Below are 21071 nucleotides of genomic sequence, written 5' to 3' on the forward strand. Positions count from 1 at the left end.
CCTCAGAGAAAGAAACCATTAAAAGATGGAATGTTTCTCATCGCTTCCAATTTGTTCTCTCTTGTCATTTTTAGGATTGCCTTGAAAATTCCAACTTCAAAAATGGTTTCATCTCTCACTCTTTTAACATTTCATAGACTGGTTGACACGGTTGAAGCCATTTTGTTCCTCAGGCGACGTTAACTTGAGATCTAACTGTTATCTTTTGCACAGAAATGCCAGTGAAGTAATTTTATAATCATTTATCTGTCCAAGTTCTGAATGCACAACCCCCCCCCCCCCCCCCCCTTTAGTCAGCAAGTCAGATCTTAGAAATGTAACCTTCAATTCATAAATTGACACATTTAAAACCCCAAACACATTTAACTCCACGTTAAATTATTTGGGATTTGAAACCTGTTTACTGGGTGATCTGATTTAACAGCTTTGATAAAAGAATAATTCAGGCCCTTCAGTTGTGACTTTATGTTTAAAGATTGACAAGGTTTTCCTCCTCTCCCTCCCGGGCCTCTGAGGCGTCAGCAGCAGATAACATACCGTGTCCCCGCATCACTTAGACGCCCTCACCCTCATGTGGCGTGTGAGTGCGCCGTCATAACCCAAACACGCCATGATGACTGGTGTCAGCGGGCTTACACACACACACACACACACACACACACACATACACATGGAGATGACATTAAAAAAAAAGACTATTATGAATGTAGTTTCAATTAATCTTTATCTTCATTGATATCGCAATGATCTGCAGACAGCCCAATAAACACTGGCATGCAGTTTCTCTCAATTATTATTTATAAAAAGAGAGTGATGTGAAATACCGGAATAAATAATCATTGATTTGTTTAGTAGCAAACTGACCCTCAAACCTTTAAAAAAAACAAAAAAAAACTTACTTATTTCACCTTATTCTGTTCCAAAAATCATTAGATATTAAAGCAAGTTGGTTTTAGGCAGTGAAACATTTCTTTCAGAGTCACATTGTCCCTTTTAGAATAAATGTAAACATTTGAATTAACGTATGTACATGATCTGTGGAAAGTCTCCTCAACTCCAAAAAGTAGTCAACAGCCCATTTTTTGACAACATAAAGGAACACATGAGAGAATATTGTCATATATTTTGGCTGCATCATCCCAGAGCATTATGTGATACTTTGAGTGTCACAATATTGTTGAGCTGTTGATTTTCACAGGAAACTTTAAACAATGAGCCTTGCTTGAAGCCAGATGTGGTTATAGCATTGATTCATCAAAAAGTAAGTTAAATTGTGTGTCAATCGGAGTATATTTCTTTGCACATGGAACTCAGTGAGACTGTCCCGGGTTGAGTTTGGATTAAGCTCTGGGGACTTTTTGCATTAAGCTTAAATGTTCCTCCTGTGAATGTGTCTGCAGTTAATCGATGACTCTAAAGTCCCTGTAGGTGTGAATGTGTGCGGGATTATCTGTCTCACGGTGAGCTGCGTTTGGCTCCAGCATTCTGAATGCAGTGGTTTAGAAGATGGATGGATGATTGCAGAAAATAATCTGATATTTGTGTGATATTTAAAGTTCAAACTGTCCATTTTAGGGGGGGGGGGGGGGTTAATTCAAGTAGTCATTTAAGATATCTGGGCTATGAATTTCAGGTTTTCAGAATCAGAATTCCTTTATTGTCATTGTCCTCTTGAAGCACAAGGAAATTAGATTAATTTACAGTTTATTCAGTCTGTAGCATGTCGGGAAATAGTTTTTTTAATGTCAACACAAAAATGACACTAAATAATATCTGATCAAACATTTTATCTAATTATTTCATTTACAAATGAGAGTCATTTTCAAAAGGACTCTTATCTATTGGCTGAAAAGGTTTAAAAAAAAAAAAAAAAGGTAACATGGGGTAAATAGCTAAAACCACAAGAAAAGGGGAAAAACTAACATGACTAGACAGAGAAGAAGATAAAAATGGTTGAAAAAAACCAACACGTAAAACTGTTTTAAAAACAGCCCCAAAAGGTTAAAACTATAAAGTGTCAAAATTGTCTAAATGCTGTGGGAAAAAAAGGCGAAACCGCTGAAATCAAGTACAAAAACATCTGGAAATGTAACGAGAGATTCGCCATCCTGAATTGCAATTAAAACTTCATAAATGCAACATAAGATCTGGAAACTATACATGGAACTTTACGAGCTGCGTTCATCTCGTTTTAAGAAGGTTTTGCGGCTCCGGTTGAATTCGATTTTGGCGAAAAGACGCACAAATAAAAACGGCTCCTTTTGGTCATAAAGGTTGGAGAGAAAACCTGCTGATTATGACCTCGGTGTCCTCGGTGGACACACACACACACACACACACACACACACACACACACACACACACGCACACACACACACACACACACACACACACACACACACACACACACACACACCACCCACCGAGGGACCCGCAGACACGCCGCACCTGTAATCCAGTGCGCCTGTCCCGTTTGGAAAAAGTTGGCAGCGCAATGGTTCCGCTGCGCGCGCGTCTCAAGGGCAAAGGAAATGAGGAAGCCGACCACAACAACACGTGAAGCCCGCCGCGTCTCCAGACGTCTCCCGGTGTGTGTGATCGGTCTGCCCAGCTGCTCCCCGGCCCCGGCCCCGGACCCCCCCCCCCCCCGCGCACCGGGCCGCCGCGGACGCTATTCTAGGTTTATTTCTCGAGACGCGTCTGGACGCGTAACGTCACATTTTTCAGAGAGAGAGAGAGCGAGCGCGCGCGAGACGGCGTGAGAGACTGACCGAGAGACCGGAGAGAGGAATATGCCGCACCGTCGCTGCTCCTCCGGGCCAAGAGCGACCGATCTCTACCGGATAATACAACCTTTTACCGGATCATATGATTAGGATTTTATTTTTCTTCTTCTTCCTTTCTTCTTCCCACGCAGGATTATCTGCGCTTCCCTCATTTCAACGGGAATCTGTCTGACCGTCCCCTCACGCCACCGCGGCCGACCCCCCCATCACCCCCCACTCCTCTTACCGGCTTCCCGGGACCGGGACCCGCAGACTGACGCTGCCTGAAATAGATCAATAGGCATCACTTTAAAGTTCAAACAACTTTCAGGGGGGAAAAAAATCAAGGGTCAGGATTTCCTAACGAACATCAATACAGACGCACGTTCTGTCCATTGTATGTGCGCGCGCGCGCGCGCGCGTGTGTGTGAGATCACTATGGAGAGGGCTCTGGAAGATTTCTGTGTCTAATTAAGAGAATACAAGTTTATAGGGACCACTGGCTCCGGGTGAGAGTTGAGACCTTCACCAAAGATCAAATGTGACTCAACAAAGTTCTCCTCCTGACACCGAGGATGCCACCGTGGGAGTCTTTTCACGGAAGGGAGGCCGGGGAGTGAGAGCGGGATATCTGCGTCTCTAATCGGTCACGGAGGCAGAGGGAGGGAGGACGACCAGCCCCCTTCTTTATTTCTCTGCTTCTTCTTCAGTGGCCCCCCCACCCCCCAAAAAAAATATTTTTTTGCGTGCCCCTTTGGACTCCTGCACAATGAGGATTATGCTTCAAGTTATTCTAGGAATGTTTCAATTCCTGCTGCTCACCAGAATACCCAGGTCCCACGCCAAGGTACGTATAAATCAGACCTCAGCGGTCTGCCCCTCTATAGTGACTCTTTACAATTTTTTTTATCGTGAAAGCCCCCCCCCCCCCCCCCCCCCCCCCACACCCCTTTATTTTCATTTAATCGGACTAACGTCGTGTGGGAGAAGTTGTCTCTTTGTTCAGGTTAACCTCCAGGTCAATGACACCTGTCACTTCAGGTCCTGGTGGGACTGGAAAACCGTCACAACAGCCTACAGGAGGTTAAACTGCAGATCGTCCTCAGAGTTGGAATGATTTTAGGGGGGGGCATTGATTCATTGCTGTTATATTGTACAGAGATTATATAAGGACTGACTTTTATCAAGAGTTTATAGGGTTTTTCCAACTTCCCAGTTTTCCTGCTAAATCTCTATTGCAGTGAAGGAAACATCTCATCTGTTTTAATTTGTATTCATAGAAAAAGTTTTGGGGTGAAAAAAAACCCCAACATTTCATCTTAGAATTTGAGTTTCCGCTGGTTGCCCAGCGACAATGACAATCTTGCTTGTCAACTAAAGGATTTTAGTGATTGAATCAATTAATGATTTCATTTTGAAATTAAGCTCATAGAGATTCTGAGGTCAGAGGTCAACTGATCAGTTGTTTTCAGTCTGCGTGTGGAAAACAGAAGTCATAGTTAAACTATTGTTGGTCACCTTCTTTAACCAGCTCATTTCAGATATATTCCAAAGATATATTCCTGCACTTTTTAAATGTTGCAACCCAACAGTAGCGACATCTTATTAATGACCTCTTAGGTATTAGATATTGATAAAGCAGTTTAGTAATGCAATGCTCCTTTAATATTTGTATTCATCGACGAGTCTATGTATTTTCGATAGACAGACTAGTTGGGCGGTGTTTCCGAAAACGGTACCAAAAAAACCCCGTAGAAAACCAGACAAAAGCTGGCGTTTGTGCGTTATGAATGACAAGCAACAAATATTTTAGCTGTGTCATTGCTAATTCTTTTGTCTCTGGTGACCATGAACTGAATACTGAATGAGTATAAGGCCAGAGGCCCATAGTCCCAGGGGCACTGGGGGCCCCCAGTCTTATCACAGGAATAAACCCAGGAAGAGATGCAAAACGACCAAACGCAACACCAAAGAGACACAAAACACAAGGAGACACAAAAAATATGACATAAAATAACCAGACTGGGATACAAAATAACCCAAAGTGAGACTTTCAAAAAACATTCTCAAATTGGTACAGAAGGAGTGAAATTTGATGCAAAGTTACACTAAGCATTCACGAGTCCTATTTCCAGGGTGCAGCTTTCTGTCTGGACGCTTCGTACCAATGGACGCGTTTCGCACGCTCCGCAGACGTCGCGCTCCGCAGACATTTGTTATGTGTTATTATCAAATAAAAGTAGCGGCGAAGTAGGATGTTTGCTCTGTACAATTTAAACACGACGGTGCCCTCGTTCATGAGAACAAGTCCTGAGTGTGACGTACGGCCTCCTTCCCCCCTACAATCGCACGGAGAAACCTACAAGCGCTGCTTTTTTATTTATGTCTGGGGACTTGCGTCTGGGGACAGACGGTGCTCCGGAGTGATGTGGGACGCAGCCCTGGCTCTGTGCTGCTCCACGCCGGGCGTCTTTTTAGTGATTCGTCATTCGAGACGCGACGTGACAGCGTGCGCCAGAAAAAACCTCATCACCTCCTGAAGACTCTGGGCTCTCATGCTGTCTGCTTGAAAAGGGGGTCATCCTCCTCCTCCTGTGGTGATGAAGCTCAGTGGAGCTAGAACACACACTCACAGACACACACGCACACATACGCATACACACATACGTGTGTGTGGCTCATTTGAACAACGTGTCCTGGGAGTTACGTAGATGAGTTAGACGACAGAAAGACGTGGGGGCTTTGGCTGGCACTCAGGTGTGTGTGTGTGTGTGTGTGTGTGTGTGTGTGTGTGTGTGTGTGTGTGTGTGTGTGTGTGTGTGTGTGTGTGTGTGTGTGTGTGTGTGTGTGTGTGAGAGTGTGTGTAGATGGGGGCGGGGTGGGGGGTGGAGCTGTTTAAAAGAAGGCCAATGATGAACAAAGTCTACACTCTCGTACAAAATGACCTTGGTCTTCATGCACGCATTGGCTCAAACAGGGAATTCAAATCCAGTCCCTCTTTCTGTGTGTGTGCTCAGTGTGTGTGAAGCAACGCATTTAAAAAAAAAACAACAAAAAAAACACCCCCCCCCCCCCCCCCCGTCATTCCACTACAAGTAATAGTTCCACCGTCAGATCTAAAAGAAGTTGCATTATTAATAAACGGCGCTTCATCTTGACGTGACTCTCCCTCGTCTTGTTTATCCATCAAACAATTAGAACAGAATAAAATGAGACTGATAGAGTAGAACTGTGCACTTGTCAAATATCACTATGACATTGAAACGTGCGCGTGAAGCAGTGTGACGTGTCGGAAACGTGGCAAGCACCGTCACCTCGCTGTGAAAATGTCCCAGGTTTGAGTCTGGGCTTGATTCCATCATTATTTTCTTTTCAAACACAATTTATCCACACCCATGTACAATTCTTCTCAAAACATTGTTCATGTTAATCATTAAACAAATGTAAATGACTCGATTTTGCGATGTCTGATCATCTTTTTCTCGAAATGGAGATTTCTTTTGGGGGAGTTCACATGTTCTCCATTGGTATATTTCAAGGATATGGTAATTTTGGAAACCAGACGTTTTTAGAGCGTCCGGTGGTTTCCAATCCCGCGGCTTGGCCTTGTGGATGAGTCATAAGATGACCTTAAGGAGTTATAAGAGGATTTATTTGCTGATTCATTTTCTTTCTGCATCGGGGAACAATATTTATTTCAATTGTGTGGGAATTCTGACGTCAGGACTGCCCTCAGGTGATGGAAAACCAACGCCACAAAGTGCCACTTGTTCCTGGTTGCTCTATCGAGTAGTCACAAGCTCAACCAATGGGGTTAACTCAGGTAAATGTCGGGTGAGACTTGGTCTCACACAGTTATCACGTGTTTCAGAGTGTTAAATCTCGTTGTAAAATCAAAACTACTCAATTTTCCTTTGGAATATTACACGATGGACAGTCGATAGATAGTTCTGTCAAGGCAAGACATTTTTCACAATTTTTTTTAATTGTTATTTATTTGGTTGTTGCTGAGAAGTAAAGGGGGCAGACAGTCTCACTGTCTAAACCAGCACACTACTGAAGGTGTTTGTTTTGGGTTTTTTTCAGTATCATAACCGCTCGATGGGCTTCAGGGCAAAGGTAGCAGGTGCAGCTCTCGCGATAACCCAGCAGCTTCCTGCTCGGAGGCAAATATGTGGCTGAAATTTGAACGTACGCTCAGACGCTGGACCAACGGACCTCATCTGAGCTGGAAATTATTTATGTGTCTTGAAATGAGGGGCATTTTTATTCAGCCGTCTTAATGCCGAGCGGCTTTCTCTCCTTTGGTTGTATCTGAATGCTGAAGTCCAGCGTTTTCCCTTTCCTCGTGATAGTGACCCCCTTTATGGAGCTTCTCTTATCCCGATGGCGGGTGTGAAATATTGCGCTATTCATTAACAGAAATATACTTTGATCTGCTGCTCGGCTCCAGCAACTTTTTGCTTTTTGTCGGCCGTGAAGTTTCGACCTCACCAGTGTGTCATGTTTCAATTCTGATATGCAATGCAAATCGTCAGAATATGAACTTTCATCTTGTTTTAAACTCGTTGGAGAGATAAATATTGTAAGTCGAAGTTATAAAATATTTGGTGCAGCTGAATGAGCTCCACTTGAGTAATTTCTTTCACACTAAGATCTTTATTCATATTGGATTTTTTTCGCTGTTCATCCAATGTATGAAACAAGAGTCTTGTTTTCCTGACACGTCTTTCTTAATGCACGGGTTTTTCTAGTTGAGCTTGCTTGCATCGTGCATGTAATTTCACACCAGCCTCATCCTCTTCTTGGCTTCTGTGTTTGAAGGTGACTGTGAAAAAAACGTGTGACGAGCACAAGTGTTCTCAGAAACCCAAGTCTTTTCCTTTAGATTCATTTGGAGACTCGATGAACCTCATTATTTCACTGCTCAGACTTTGTTTAAACATAAAATATTGTAAGAGTATTTCTTCTTATTGTGACACTAAGTATCAAGCAATCCCAGTCAAATTTGGTTAAAATCAAATTTACTTTGGCTTTTACATTCATTCTTTTGAATAACAGATTTAATTTTACTTCCTCCCTCCAGCTTGCTCACTGGCGACCGGCAGACTCCCCCAAATCCCGCGAAGGTCGTGAGGGTAAGCCACATACGTACCTCTTCAAAGATAAACTTTGAAAAGCTAAAAAAAAAAGTAAAAGTAAAAGTGTGATCCATGATTTTTGCCTCTGAAACAGTGCGAAAGTGGCTGGAAGTGTACAGCCGGAGCGGCTGCGAGCCTCGGGACACTCTGGTGGAGGTTTGGCGGGAGCTGCCGGGGGAGACTCATCACCTGTTCGTGCCGTCCTGCGTGTCCGTGAGGCGGTGTGGCGGCTGCTGTGCCGACGAGGCCTTGGAGTGTGTCCCCTCGCTCACACACACACTCACCATGGAGGTACACACACACACACACACACACACACACACACACACACTCACACACGCTGTGTGCTTGGATTGAGGATTGAGTGATGCTTCCGATCTGTGTCGCAGCTGATGAGGACGTCCTTCATGAAGCACGAGGTGATCGAGCTGCCCTTCGTCGAGCACAGCCAGTGCGAGTGCAGGTAATGAACACACACACACACAGACAGACACACACACACTGTGAGAAATGCATGATGAACCTGTTTGTCATCAGTCTCACTGCCTGGTTTTTTTTTTTTTCCATTCTTTCTTCCTGTGTGCAGATTAAAAGAGCGATCCCAACCAACACCTACAACAAGGTAAAACTGTGTCTCTGTTTAAAGCCTCTGTGCTTCGCAGGGATAATCAATTCAAATGTATGTTGCTTCATCTCAGTTTCATCTCGAGCGGCCTGGTATCACAGGCAGTTGGAATCCACTCAGCAGACACTTGGACGAGGGGCTAGTCCTTTACAGCGCAGAGACACGGACAATCACACTCTTATAGTCAATTCAGAATCACCAATTAATCCAGCAAGCATGCATATGGATGGTGGGAGTAAGAAAAGCAAATGGGAACGTGCAAACTCCAAACAGAAAGGCCTCTTTGGTCCAGAGTGTCCGAACCAGGAAAGAATGATTAATGAATGGAATAAAACTCAAGCAGTCAGCAGTGGTTGAACATTGTTTGAAAGATAATCGCTCTTCATTCCCACATTCATTATTTGGGACCTGCAGAGTTCAACTGAGCTTTACATTTGAAATCAGTGGTGATATTGTATTATGCACAGAAGCCCACCAGGGATTTAAACACTGTCGCAAATTCAGGCAATGAAATACATAAAAAAAGGTGCATTTAAACTGTAAATAATTTAAAAAAAAATCACATAGGAGCCTGGTTACAATAGAGACGTTCAAATAAAACTTATCAGAAACAAATGTTTTGTTTACATTCAGTGGCATTCATCAAATTGCACATTGAGTGTGTTCCCCTTTATGTTGTTCAAGTAGTTTCAGTGTTGAGATTCATACGCAGCCTGAAAAAAGCGTTGTGCTGTTCAAGGTTCTGCCGAGTGTCGGCTGGGACTGATCGCCGTGCACTGAGGGGAACGTTTCTGCTGGATGCCTGTTGTTTGTTTGTGTACCTCGTGCTGGCAGGTCCAAGCAGACAATCATTTGATTGCATCTCTAAAGTTTATGTCCCCCGGCTTCCTGTTAGGACGTGAACATAAATAAAGGATTCCAATGTATGTGTGTGTGTGTGTGTGTGTGTGTGTGTGTGTGTGTGTGTGTGTGTGTGTGTGTGTGTGTGTGTGTGTGTGTGTGTGTGTGTGTGTGTGACTTTCTCCCAGCATCCCCTGGGACGACCCGCATCCTGTTGTCACCATAGTGATGATTTTATCTCCCCTGCCATGTGCTGCTCTCTCTCTCTCTCTCTCTCTCTCTCTCTCTCTCTCTCTCTCTCTCTCTCTCTCTCTCTCTCCCCCTCCCTCTCTCACAGAGCAGAGTCACGAATCCCAATCCCCCGTCAGAGCTCCAAAAACAACAGTAGCAGCGGCACAACCTGTTCATATTGTCAGGGCTAAGCTGATAAACATCTTACCCGTAATCGGATACAGTTTAATACAGCAAATGAGACGAGCTGGAGCTGGAGAAACTAAAAGCAGCACTTTGCCGAGGTCCCATTAAAAAGTGAAACAGATTGTGATCAGGAAAAAAAACACTCTAAACACTCTCTCTGGTGTGTGGCGTCCCGATGTTTTCAATACTTCTCAGTTATTCGTCACCACAGAGCAGAATGCTGCTTCACTACAATGGAGGTTAATCGCGCTGCACGGCAGCCGTCACCGTTGGTGTGTGAGTCTGCTTGTGAATGGACGAACGTGACTAATGACGTTGAGCATTTTCAGACTATAGGAGCAGTGAGAAGGGGCCATGGAGGTGAAATCCATGTACCATTTACAAAAAAGGAGCAGGCCACTGGTGAATATACAAGAGCTTCTGAAAGGCCAGTTTGCTCCTTTAAAACGCTAGAAAGTCAAAAGACACAGTGATTAATGTAGAACAATCACATCATGTGATGATTAAAAAAAGTAATTGAAGTAAATGATTGTATGGCAGGTGATCAGAATATTGAAGTAGAAAGCACATGCAAAAAAAATTGCAGGAATAGATTAGTGAAACTAAAAGCAGTGAATGACCACCATAGGGCTGCAACTCCCAAGTATACATTCTGTTATTTTCCTAAGCTGGAACAGAATTCTGTTCTTATTTTGTTGTTTTGTTGGGGGTTCTTTTTTCTATTATTTCAACTCAAAATGAAATGAGATTATTGTTGTTTCAATTGTTTCCCGGATAAGGAGTGTGATATTTTGTCTGCTTGACATTCACAGACCGGATCTGCTTCCTGCAAGAAAAGACAAGAAAAAAGGGCGAGGGAAGTCAAGACAGAAGACACCTGAGGACGTCAGACCTCCGTAAGCACAATCACCTGAGTTCCTGATTCGGCTTCGAGCCTGTTGGTGGCTGTTTCAGACACTCTCAGTTTCTGTGCGTAACTTTAGATTGGAGAAGGAACTGGGTTATCTGGTCGGCGTTTTTTTTTTTTTTTAGCTGAAGGACAATTTGTTTTACGACCTCAAGAATCAAGGGCAGGCACACACACACACACTAAACTCCATAGTTATCAGTGTTTTGTCGGTAGATAATTAGTGTTGTAACGTACGATACGTACGACATAACTTCAGCCTCTGCAATCAAAATATGGAGCCGCCACATGTTTCAGGCTCCCTTTGAGTTTGGAGTGGCGACGGATAAACCAGTCGGCGCTCTTTTCCTCCCCATTTTTATTTGTCTGCTTCCCCTTTGCGCTGCCGTCAGTCATTTCCGGCCCCTGCGGGCCAGAGGTGACTCGGTTTGGGTGTGATGTTCCTCAAGCACCCATCCATCACTCAGAACAGGCTTTATTCAGACTCTGGCAGGGGTGAAATCTGCGTAATTTGCTCCTAAATGCCCCGTCCTCTGTCCATGCCAGCGGCAGGCGTGGTCACTGGGAATGTGAACAAAGATGGCCCTCTCTGCCTCATTAAGTAACTTCATTAAGGCCGCCAAACTCTCGGGGAGACTGAGGCAGAACCAGCTCTACTTAATGGACCGACTGATGCTGGCAACTTTTTCTCAGAGCGGGACAGAGTGCAGGGTGTGTCGAGGAGAAACCCGAGGCGTCATATTCAGCAAAGCGAGAATAGTCACGGTGAGGTTACAGAGAGAGAGAGAGAGAGAGAGATGGGCGACAGGAGGGTTTGTCAGCAGCGACGGATGCACTATTGCATTTTAGTCACACGTCTCCCACACACACACTGCATTGTGTGGGCTGGTTTTCTGGCCGACGCGCTGCGCGTTCAGACAAGCCTCGTTTCATTTTAATCAGCCGGCCCTCGGCTTTTGGGCTGAAACGTCACAAGATCTGGAATTCTTCAGACATTTGTGGTCTCTAGCAGATGAATCCTTCAAAGTTGTTTTCTGGGGGGGGGGGGTTCTGTGCCATTTCATCTTGATTGTGATAAATTCACAGTACAGGAGTTAGAAACTATTATCTAGATATGTGTTGCAATAATTTATGTGAGGTGACGTATTTGTAAATTGTATTTATTACAGCAATTAAAAAAAAAATAGAACTCTTGAAGAAAAACACAAGCGTCTGTGACAGCCGCCCATTCGTCCTAACATTCAAATTCAGCATCAGACACATTTTAGGCAAATCAAACAAAGCAAATAAACTGCCAAATGAATTTATTTGTTACCCGAATTCATACTTTATCAAGATAAAGTAAAAGTATTTTCCTCCTCCAACCACTGGATGGCAGTGTATAGTCCACCTATTTGCAATTTCAGAAGAAATCAGTGAGACAGGAAGTCAAACTAAAGCTGCACCATCAGCACACAGCAAGCAATCAGTTGCTGAATCAGGATGAATCCAGATTTGCAGATAAACCGTTATCAAATAAATGTTTATCGTAGAAATGTTGTTTTGGTATCGATACATACTAATGCAATAATTAAGAGCATTCATATGGGGTGGAGCGAGACGTCAAATTCGCTAGTTGACTATCTTGGGGGGGGGATCTTTAACAGATAAATATTTATGGTGGTTTATCGTCAAAGCTGTGTCATATAATGGATTGCAAAGAACACGGTTTATTCACATCTTTCTTGTGCAGTGCAACACTGAGTGGAAATGTAGAGGCTTTGTGTTGCAAGTGAGACAAAATATTAACTATCTGTGTGAGAAATGTAAAAATACACCAGCTTCATGATGGAGTGAAGTAGAAGACGGAGGTCCGTCACAGTAATTGATTGGAAACTTAAATGAATGAATGAAAGTGACCTTTTCCCACCAAGTAACAGCGAAAATGATCATTTCCGACCTGAACTACACAGAAAATGTAAAGCGTCATTTGTACTGTAGTGAATGGAGATCCTAACAGTGGAATGCAGTACTAAAGCAATAAAACACACTGCTCGGCTTGGTGCTGAATTATTATCTTTTTCTTCCCTTTCTTTTACCCAGAGTCCAAGATTTAGCAACTCCTCCAGCCACGTACTCTCCTCGTCCTCCATCACCTCCTCCCACCAGTTCCTCCCCTCCTCCGACTCCTCGCTGCCGCCCCTGCCGAGGGAGGAAGTGGACGCTGGATGCGACGTCATGTCAGTGCCGCTGTACCGTCAGGGCCGAGAGCTGCAGGCGGAGAGGCCGGACACTCAATCCGCGTCGCTGCAAGTCAGTCCACACTCAACAAAGACACGTTTTGGTATTTTTGGGGCGCACGGATATAGTATGATTCACAGTTGAGGAGATGGAGGGATGAGTACTGGAGAGAGAGAGAGAGAGAGAGAGAGAGAGAGAGAGAGTGTCATTGACTTGATGCTTCTGACGAGCCCCATTGAAACGGCAGGTTATTGTTCTGGATGAGGCTCCACTTTTGCCATCAGCGGTACTGAACACGAGTGTCATAGTTGCACCTTCGGGATGTGTGGACAGAGCAGACTCACGTCGTCAGTATGCTGGAACGATATGTGTGATGCTTGCCTCTCAGTACGCAGCAAAACCTCTGAGAATTGAATTTTTATCCCCCAAAATAAAGGAAGCGACCAAAAGGAGTCCAACCTGGCGCTATCTCAGTGCTCCTGATATTTTAACCACACAATTCTGTTAAGTTGGAGGCCTTGTTCATGGGAAGTCCTGCAACTCTACACCTCAGTTCTGCATAAGAGATCAATAAGAGACTGACTGGTGAATGGAAAACCCTATAAGCTTTAATTTTTAAGGGGTTTTTGGCAACAACACAAATGTCTAAACCTTAGTTTTTCCTCAGCTGTAGCTCAGGTGGTTGTGCAGCAGAGGTGTCCTTAAAGAAAACCCTTCATCCCAGTGCTGAAACAGTCACACAAATTGACATCACACACCTAAGGACCCATGCAAATACAAGACCGCCTGGAGAAAGCCAATGCATGCAGAGAAAACATGCAAATTCCACACAGAAAGGACTCAAAGTGGGGGTTTTGTTGCTGTTTGTTGCTTTAGCAAGAGGGATAACTACAAGACCAATTTGCAGCCTCATCAATATATATAATATAAAGGAAATATTCTGGATAGGAGGAAGTCTTATCAATAACTGTACAAGACACACACTGGATATTCAAATTGTAAACTAAGACTGAGGTTAATAAAGTTCACTCTCTTACCATCCATCTGTCCATCTATCTGACAAAAAGCTAAAAAAACGACACGTCAGTGCTCGTTTAGAACCACCATTAGGACCATTAGAACCACGTCAACATTAATGTGAGTTGCACTCCTCTGTATGCCGAAGAGATTGCCCGTTCAAATCTCCCTCCCTGTTCTGTTCATTGTTTCCAGGTGCGACGCCATGAGGACCTGATGTGTTCACCCACTCGTTCTTCACCTCCTCCTCCTCTCCACAAAAGCTCTGTCAGTTCATCGCCCACTCCCAGCAGCAGAGCCACGTGCCATACGGACACTTCCAAATCCATTACCTCGAACTGAAGGAAATATGACGCGCGGGAGACAGCGTGGAGGAGCGGAAATAAGAGCAACAAGTGCACTGCCACAGCTCAAATTGACTCCAGGTCTAAACGGGTTGCCGACGTCTCCTTGCCCCCTTTGCTTCTGTTGGTCGACGTGTTCAGACATGCAGCGTCGCGACAACACATCCAGCGGAGGGGGAGACTGGAAGTGACAAGTGAGAATCTGAGGCTTGCAAGGCTTTTGGACGACTCTTCTCTCCCCGCTGCAGCCGGACTTTTATACAATGAAACACTTATCATCGTGTTCAGACAGACGTCCACGTGTTGAAGCCTCAGTGGAAGCCACGATTGCTTGCTCGCGGGAAATTCCAGGGTCAAGTCAAGGTCAATGCTTGTGCAGAGGATTTAAAAAAAACCAACAAAAAAACAAGCGCCTACAAGATTACTGGTGAACTCCAAGAAAATGCACATGAGGACATAAGACGTGCGCATGAACCGGCACCCCAGTGTGCGTGGACCTATAGTTGAGCTGCCGTCTGGGGTGGGGCGTATCTGTGTGGTCTCCCCAGTGAAAGACGCAGATGGGTTATCCCTGCAGCCGTTCCCTCTCATTCAAAGCGTCTGACCACGGGCTGGCCCTCCAAGCCGCTTTCCGGCATTTGTTTAATTTTGGCCTTTTGTCTCCCATCTTTTCCCCGGCTCCTCGGTTGAAAGGAGCCGCTTTGCCTCTCTTTGCCTCGCTTTTAGGCAGTGAGGAGAATGACAATAATGAGGCCTGGCGGCTGTCCACCGCTTCACACACACAAACATTCACACTTTTAATACCGGGAACACAGACGTCATTACAAACTGAGGACGCGAACACGCACACGCACACACACACACACACACACACACACACACACACACACACACACACACACACACACACACACACACACACACACACACACACACACACACACACACACACACACACACACACTGTTGCTGCAGCACCCATACATCCACGCTCACTCACACGTCGCGAAATGAATGCAGGTAGTCATAAGCTTTTGCTTGTGCCACGCTGAGTGTGCAAATACAAGTTTGCTTTTTGTTTTTCTTGTTTTAAATATGCAATTCACTTTGCAAAGTCTTCACAAAGTATTTTATTTCTTACCTCTGTTTATATTATATTATAATTCTTTTGAGTTAATTGAAAAGATATTCTATATTGCAGAACGTTTCTTTTGTTTTGTTTTGGGTTTTTTTTTTGTTCATCTTTAATCCGTCTGCATAAAGAGTCACGCTGGGTGGCCGGTTAAACCCATACCCAAATGTATTGAGTTTAAACAGAGGCAGCTCACAAATGGGAGACTCTATACATTATAAAGTGTAATTCAAACAATCAGTAGGGCGGTGTTTTTTTTTTTTTTTCGGCCAAACACAGAAACTAAGCAAATGGCCGTCCCCAGCGCCAGTGAAAGGAAAACACGTCTGCTGTTGTTGCACGTCGGAGCCGTGGTGGAAAGAGTATTATTCGTCCAGAGCATAACCTGTTTATATTCTGACCGAATCTCACAGTTTAACTCCATGTTGGTTGACGAGCGCTTGGCCGGCGGGTGGGAACGGGGGGGGGGGACGTGAACTGTGACCGTTTCAGAAAAGGACGAGGTCTGAGCCGGCTTGTCAGTCAGTGTGACGAGCCGGAGCTGCAGCTCGGAGGGTCCAGGAGTTCAAGCCCATTTTCTTGACGCCCGTTCAAAGCCTTTGTGCTGCGCTAAATTTGACCCGAGAACATTTTTGGCAGCGATGTCGCAGTAGCTTTGAAACTTTCACGATTCACGTCCATACATCCGCTTCCCAACACACCCACCCCCTCCTCCGCTGGGATTCAAATGATCCTGTAGACTGATGAAAACCCAGAGACAGAGTCTGAATTATTTATGTGTCAGCCTTGAAGCAACAGAACTTTATTTCTGCTATAATAAGCTCTGTATTTATACTCTTCTGAGATGAGTTTTTTTTTTTCTCCCTGTGCTTCAGTTCACTGTTCAGTGTTTATCATTGTCAATCAATGCTTCAATCACTACCTCTATATCACAACATGTTAATGACCAAGTATTAGAGCGTTGTTGTTACTTGCTGTGTGTTATTTCTTATGACATGATAATGTGTTCAGCAATAAGCACAGTCTCGGGCTTCGAGGTTTGAAGCTGCAGCACATCTGTAGTGATTATCACTGGTTAGATGAACCTATAGGAGATTTTCAAAGAACTTTTTAGCAGTTTTAAAGGAGGAACTTTCCATGAGAGGAGAACTGAACTGGTCCTCTAAGTACAGACCAGACACTGTGTGATAATGTGGAACAGGACATGGTTTCCCAAAGCATTTGTAACCCCAGACCACGATGAACCGTGATGCTCTTTGGCTTTTGAGAAAGAATCTGACATTTTGTGGAAGTACTTCAGGGTAGGAGGAGATCGATACCATTGATATCTGTACAGTAAATATGACGCTAAAGCATTGCTTTGCTTATTTCTGTGTGACGACTGGAAACAGAGGGATTCGCCATCGTCGCTCTTTAAAGCTGTGGTGTTTTAAAGACAGTTATCAAGTCAAGTTTACAGTCCACATGATTCACACTTCCGAGCAAAATACAGATGTTTGAAAATAATGTAGATGAGGTTAGAATTCTTATAGCAATTTCTGGGATGGCAGTTTATCGTCTACATTAAAGCCAAACCACCAAACAGATAGTTTAACTGACTATTAACGGGGCAGACATGAAATCTGAAGTCCTATCTTAGATAATTTTCCTGAATTCGTCTTTTCTTTTGGCATTAATTTGAACAGAACCTTTCAAATTTTGTATTTAAAGATGCTGTGCTCCAGTAAATCCCATAAACCTGCTTGTTTCCCCTGCGTAGCAGCAACGTGCCTCAGCCATTGTTGTGGAAATGTGTGGAAAACATTGTGCGTCTTTGAGTGACTCAATATATCACCTTGTGGCAAACATTGGTATTGCAAGCCTCAACAAACGAGGACAAATTCGATTCCTTATGGAATGTGGATAGTATACCATCAAATTAACACAATGGCCTTTGAGATCACACCAGAACTAGCGTTTTCTTTTAATCTGCTGTCTTTAATGTCATATTGATCTATGTTGGAAAAAAATGTTTTTAATCAACATGTGTTTAAAAAAGAAATGTAGTTACCGGTATTATATTTTTCTTAATTTTTGGATGTCTTCTGAGAGTCATATCGATTACAAGTGCAACCGAGAAAAGTCAATCGGTATAAATTTAACTATAAAAATATCGATACTGCATTTTGTGAATAGGCGAGCAAATGTTTTGGGAAACCTCTGAATCCTTGAACTACAGATTGCAAAGCACATACCGTAGATTTTTCCACTGGATTAAAAGAAAGGAAAAAAGCATATGTTGATTGCAGAGCTGAAGGAGATGGACTCCACTCATGCCGACATGTGTAACATATCAGTGACTTTCCTCCTTAAAAGAGTTGTGGTGTTAAGATAATGTCTTGTTTGCCTCTCTGGCACGAGCTGTTTCCTCCTGTGACCAAATTTCTTTCTTTTTTTTTTAATATTTATTTTGAAGTGCTAAATCTCAACAATATAAGCAACAATGAGTTATTGCAACATCACAGCTCTTTAAGTATTGGACATAATATCTTGCTCGATTGTCCTGAACCTACGTGCGCATCAAACATCTGTGTGCTTTGTATCTACACAGTCTACATTGTACTGTAAAGGTAGCCCTGTTCTAGCCTCCAGTGTCTTAGTAGCCTATAGATACCCCTTAATAAAAGTGTATAACGTTTTATAATCTCTCATAACCTGCCATGACTTTGTGTATGACGTAGTGCATACTTTAGAAATGTATTTGTAATGTCCTTTTAGCTGTACCTTTGCGACGAATCCCTTCTCTGCAAATACAATGTACAACTGTAGCCTATGTATAGAGAACGAAACGACACTCTTTTTTTGCTGCTACACCATTTGTGCCCTTTGATGATGTTCTTTGTAGAAAAAAACCCAATGCAGTTTAATGTTGTATTAGTATATAAATGCCAGATATTCGACTCAATGTCCACATTAAAGTGTATACTGCATCGTCAAATATATTCAAAATGATACCAGGATACAGCCGTGATGTTACAGATGTTATTAAAGGAAATGTCTTATTTTTCGTATAAACCTCTGGTTTTCTTTATGACGTGACTCAGCTCTGACCTCAGCTGCCCCCCCCCCCCCCCCCCAAGCCCCCCTGCCTTTGCTTCCATTTCTCATTCGATGGTAATGAAAGGTAAACAGGGATTTTTGATGACAGTGCCGTCCCGGGAGTTGGGCACAGGGGAGAAATGCGTACGTGATGTGACGCGCTGTTATGAGACATAATATTGTTCCCGCTCCTCCTCTCATCCGTGCTGCTGAGTCAGGAGCACAAAAGGTTTACAGCCCCATGCGATGCAGTGTGAGTGGAAAATTACAGTTAATTTACTCGACATGGAGACTGTTTCCCATTTTATAGCCAATTATTTTTGAGTGCTGTTTGGAAAACATTGTTCAAACATGGTTTATGTTCAATTTTACAAGGATGTGCCGTGCCTTGGATGATATGCTCCGTCCATACTCTATGCCGCTTTATTCAACATATCACCAATTCCTGCCGAGTAGGAGCAAACAGTTCATCACGGGGCGACCACACACACTCACATTCACACTTATATGAGCCGGTTAGAGTCACCAATTAACCCCAAACGCAGGTTTCATGACTGTAGAAAACGATGATCGGTATCATATTTAAGAATCTCATTTATATTGTGTCAGTATTTCACTTTAACGAAGTGACGTGTCATTCTGTCAGTGTTCCTGAATCAAATCATGTGCTAAATTCTTCCATGTTTGGAAACAACAACAACATTATTTCTAAAATATGTGGAAAAAGTAGAAGAATGAACCATCTGTGTTTTCGTGGCATTTCATTGATTTATTTTAAATAACCTGCTTTTCACTTCTCCCTTCTCACGGCCTTTAGCTTTCCTGCAAAACATATCATTCAAATGTGTGTTCTATAAGACTTTATAAGTGTGCTGCTTACATCAATCATGTGTTTAAAGAGTGGGAAGACGTAACATAAATGAATGTAGTATTCCACTTTGAATCAACAAAATCAGGCTTTATGCCTGAAAATTTGCCCTAGAATGGTTTTAAAGAGTGGAATACTGAATATTTAAGTGATGTCTGTTTTTGTATATTTGATAGAACAAAGTCAATATAGCATCCTGACTGATGATTTTCCTCAACACAGTGACTGATTTAGTTGAAAGGTAATGTAATAGTGTAACACCACCACTTCGGGAAACTAATCGTGGAAACTGGTTACGATCACAGCAGATTACAGTGGGTGACGTTGTAGAGCTTCGTTCTCTCGCTGTTCTGCAATAGTGCCAAACTTAGCCTGCATCCTAAGTAGCTGAGATGTGTTTGCAGCTTAATTTATTTTTTAAAAACCCAAAACCAAACGCTTTTCTTTACCGGAGCTGTTCACTGCTGTCTACATGTTTTCTACTGAAAACATCCGACCGTCTCCATGTTCTCCATCACGACATCACGAGTCTCCTCCCGCCACCAGCGACAGTATTGATAGGAGTTAACAGGGATATTTCATTCATTCCCCCATTTCATTTCACGTCATCATTAGCAGTTTGTATTCAAAAGAAGACTTGAGAGGAGAGACAGTGACGATGTTAAAAACTGTCAGTGCCTGAATGAGGGAAAGAAAAGAGAGGAGAGGAGAGGAGAGGAGAGGAGAGGAGAGGAGAGGAGAGGAGGAGAGGAGCTCAGTGCTGTGGCTGCCAACCTATCTGTCGAAGGGCATAATGCCCATACTAAATATAGCAGCAAGATTAGGGAGACAGAGGAAGAGCGGGAAAGAGGAAAGGATGTAACATCTCCAAGCCAAAACGCTGTCTTTACTCTCAAAAATGCTTAAGGAGGCTCTGTAGCTCGTCAGAAAAGCCTACGAGATTTTCAAAAAACTGTACAAGTGAAGGCAGAGAAATGCTCGGAGTTATGAGTCGCATGTTTATTCCATGTTTTTGTACGGTAGCTCTCATGTCATCCTCCTCTCGGCCCACTGCACAGCTCACTCAGCCTGTCTTTTGTCTTTGACACTTGTATCAGGACTTCCTGTATTTTTCCACCTTGCTGTCGGCTGCGTTCAGAGTCATTGTTTTGCTAATACTCCGGCCACATTTCCTCCCTTCTTTTGTAGCAGCAGCTGTGTTGAAGTGGGTACTGGGCACTATCTGCCCGGCGAGTGTGTGTTGTTAGATGGTATCTGTGCTCGTGTGTGTTACAGACTGCAACATAAATATTTAAAAAAAATATATATATAAAAAAGACTGTGAGAGCTTCAGTTAAACATGTGCAGTATGGAGAAGCGAGAAGATGTTTTTTCTGTTTTTTTTGTGAAAGTCACATGAAAGTTAACTTTTTTTTTTCTCCAAAGTCTCTCATGAATACAAATGACTTTTCTTTCATGTCACCAAATAAACAAAGCGTTATCTTCGACAGAAACATGGATCCACAGACCTTGTCTGTTTCACTCCGCTGAAGGACATCAGCCCTGATAAAAGATTTACGGTCCTGCTGCGACATGGGAAACAGCGTGTGCAGAGTCAACATGGTGAGAAATCAGAGGGCAGATGGCAGCAAATACAAAGGAATGGATTTCTTCTCCATTAAAATAATCAAAGGATGACAGTGTTGTGCCACTGTGACTGTTACAGTCAGCTGCATGA

The 21071-nt window shown here is 43.4% G+C and overlaps 1 protein-coding gene across 1 annotated transcript; it reads left to right on the forward strand.

Moving 5' to 3' along the window:
* Nucleotides 1-3534: 3534 nt before the first annotated feature.
* Nucleotides 3535-14285, forward strand: vegfba (vascular endothelial growth factor Ba; the record flags this gene model as incomplete). Its single annotated transcript, XM_080502422.1, has 9 exons — nt 3535-3612; nt 7852-7903; nt 8001-8197; nt 8296-8369; nt 8493-8528; nt 10601-10684; nt 10772-10796; nt 12844-12987; nt 14196-14285. The coding sequence occupies 9 exons, from the start codon at nt 3535-3537 to the stop codon at nt 14283-14285; spliced, it is 780 nt and encodes a 259-aa protein (XP_080358548.1).
* Nucleotides 14286-21071: the final 6786 nt, after the last annotated feature.

The sequence above is a fragment of the Blennius ocellaris genome (assembly GCF_963422515.1).
Source record: "Blennius ocellaris genome assembly, chromosome: 9".
In the NCBI taxonomy this organism is placed as follows: domain Eukaryota; kingdom Metazoa; phylum Chordata; class Actinopteri; order Blenniiformes; family Blenniidae; genus Blennius; species Blennius ocellaris.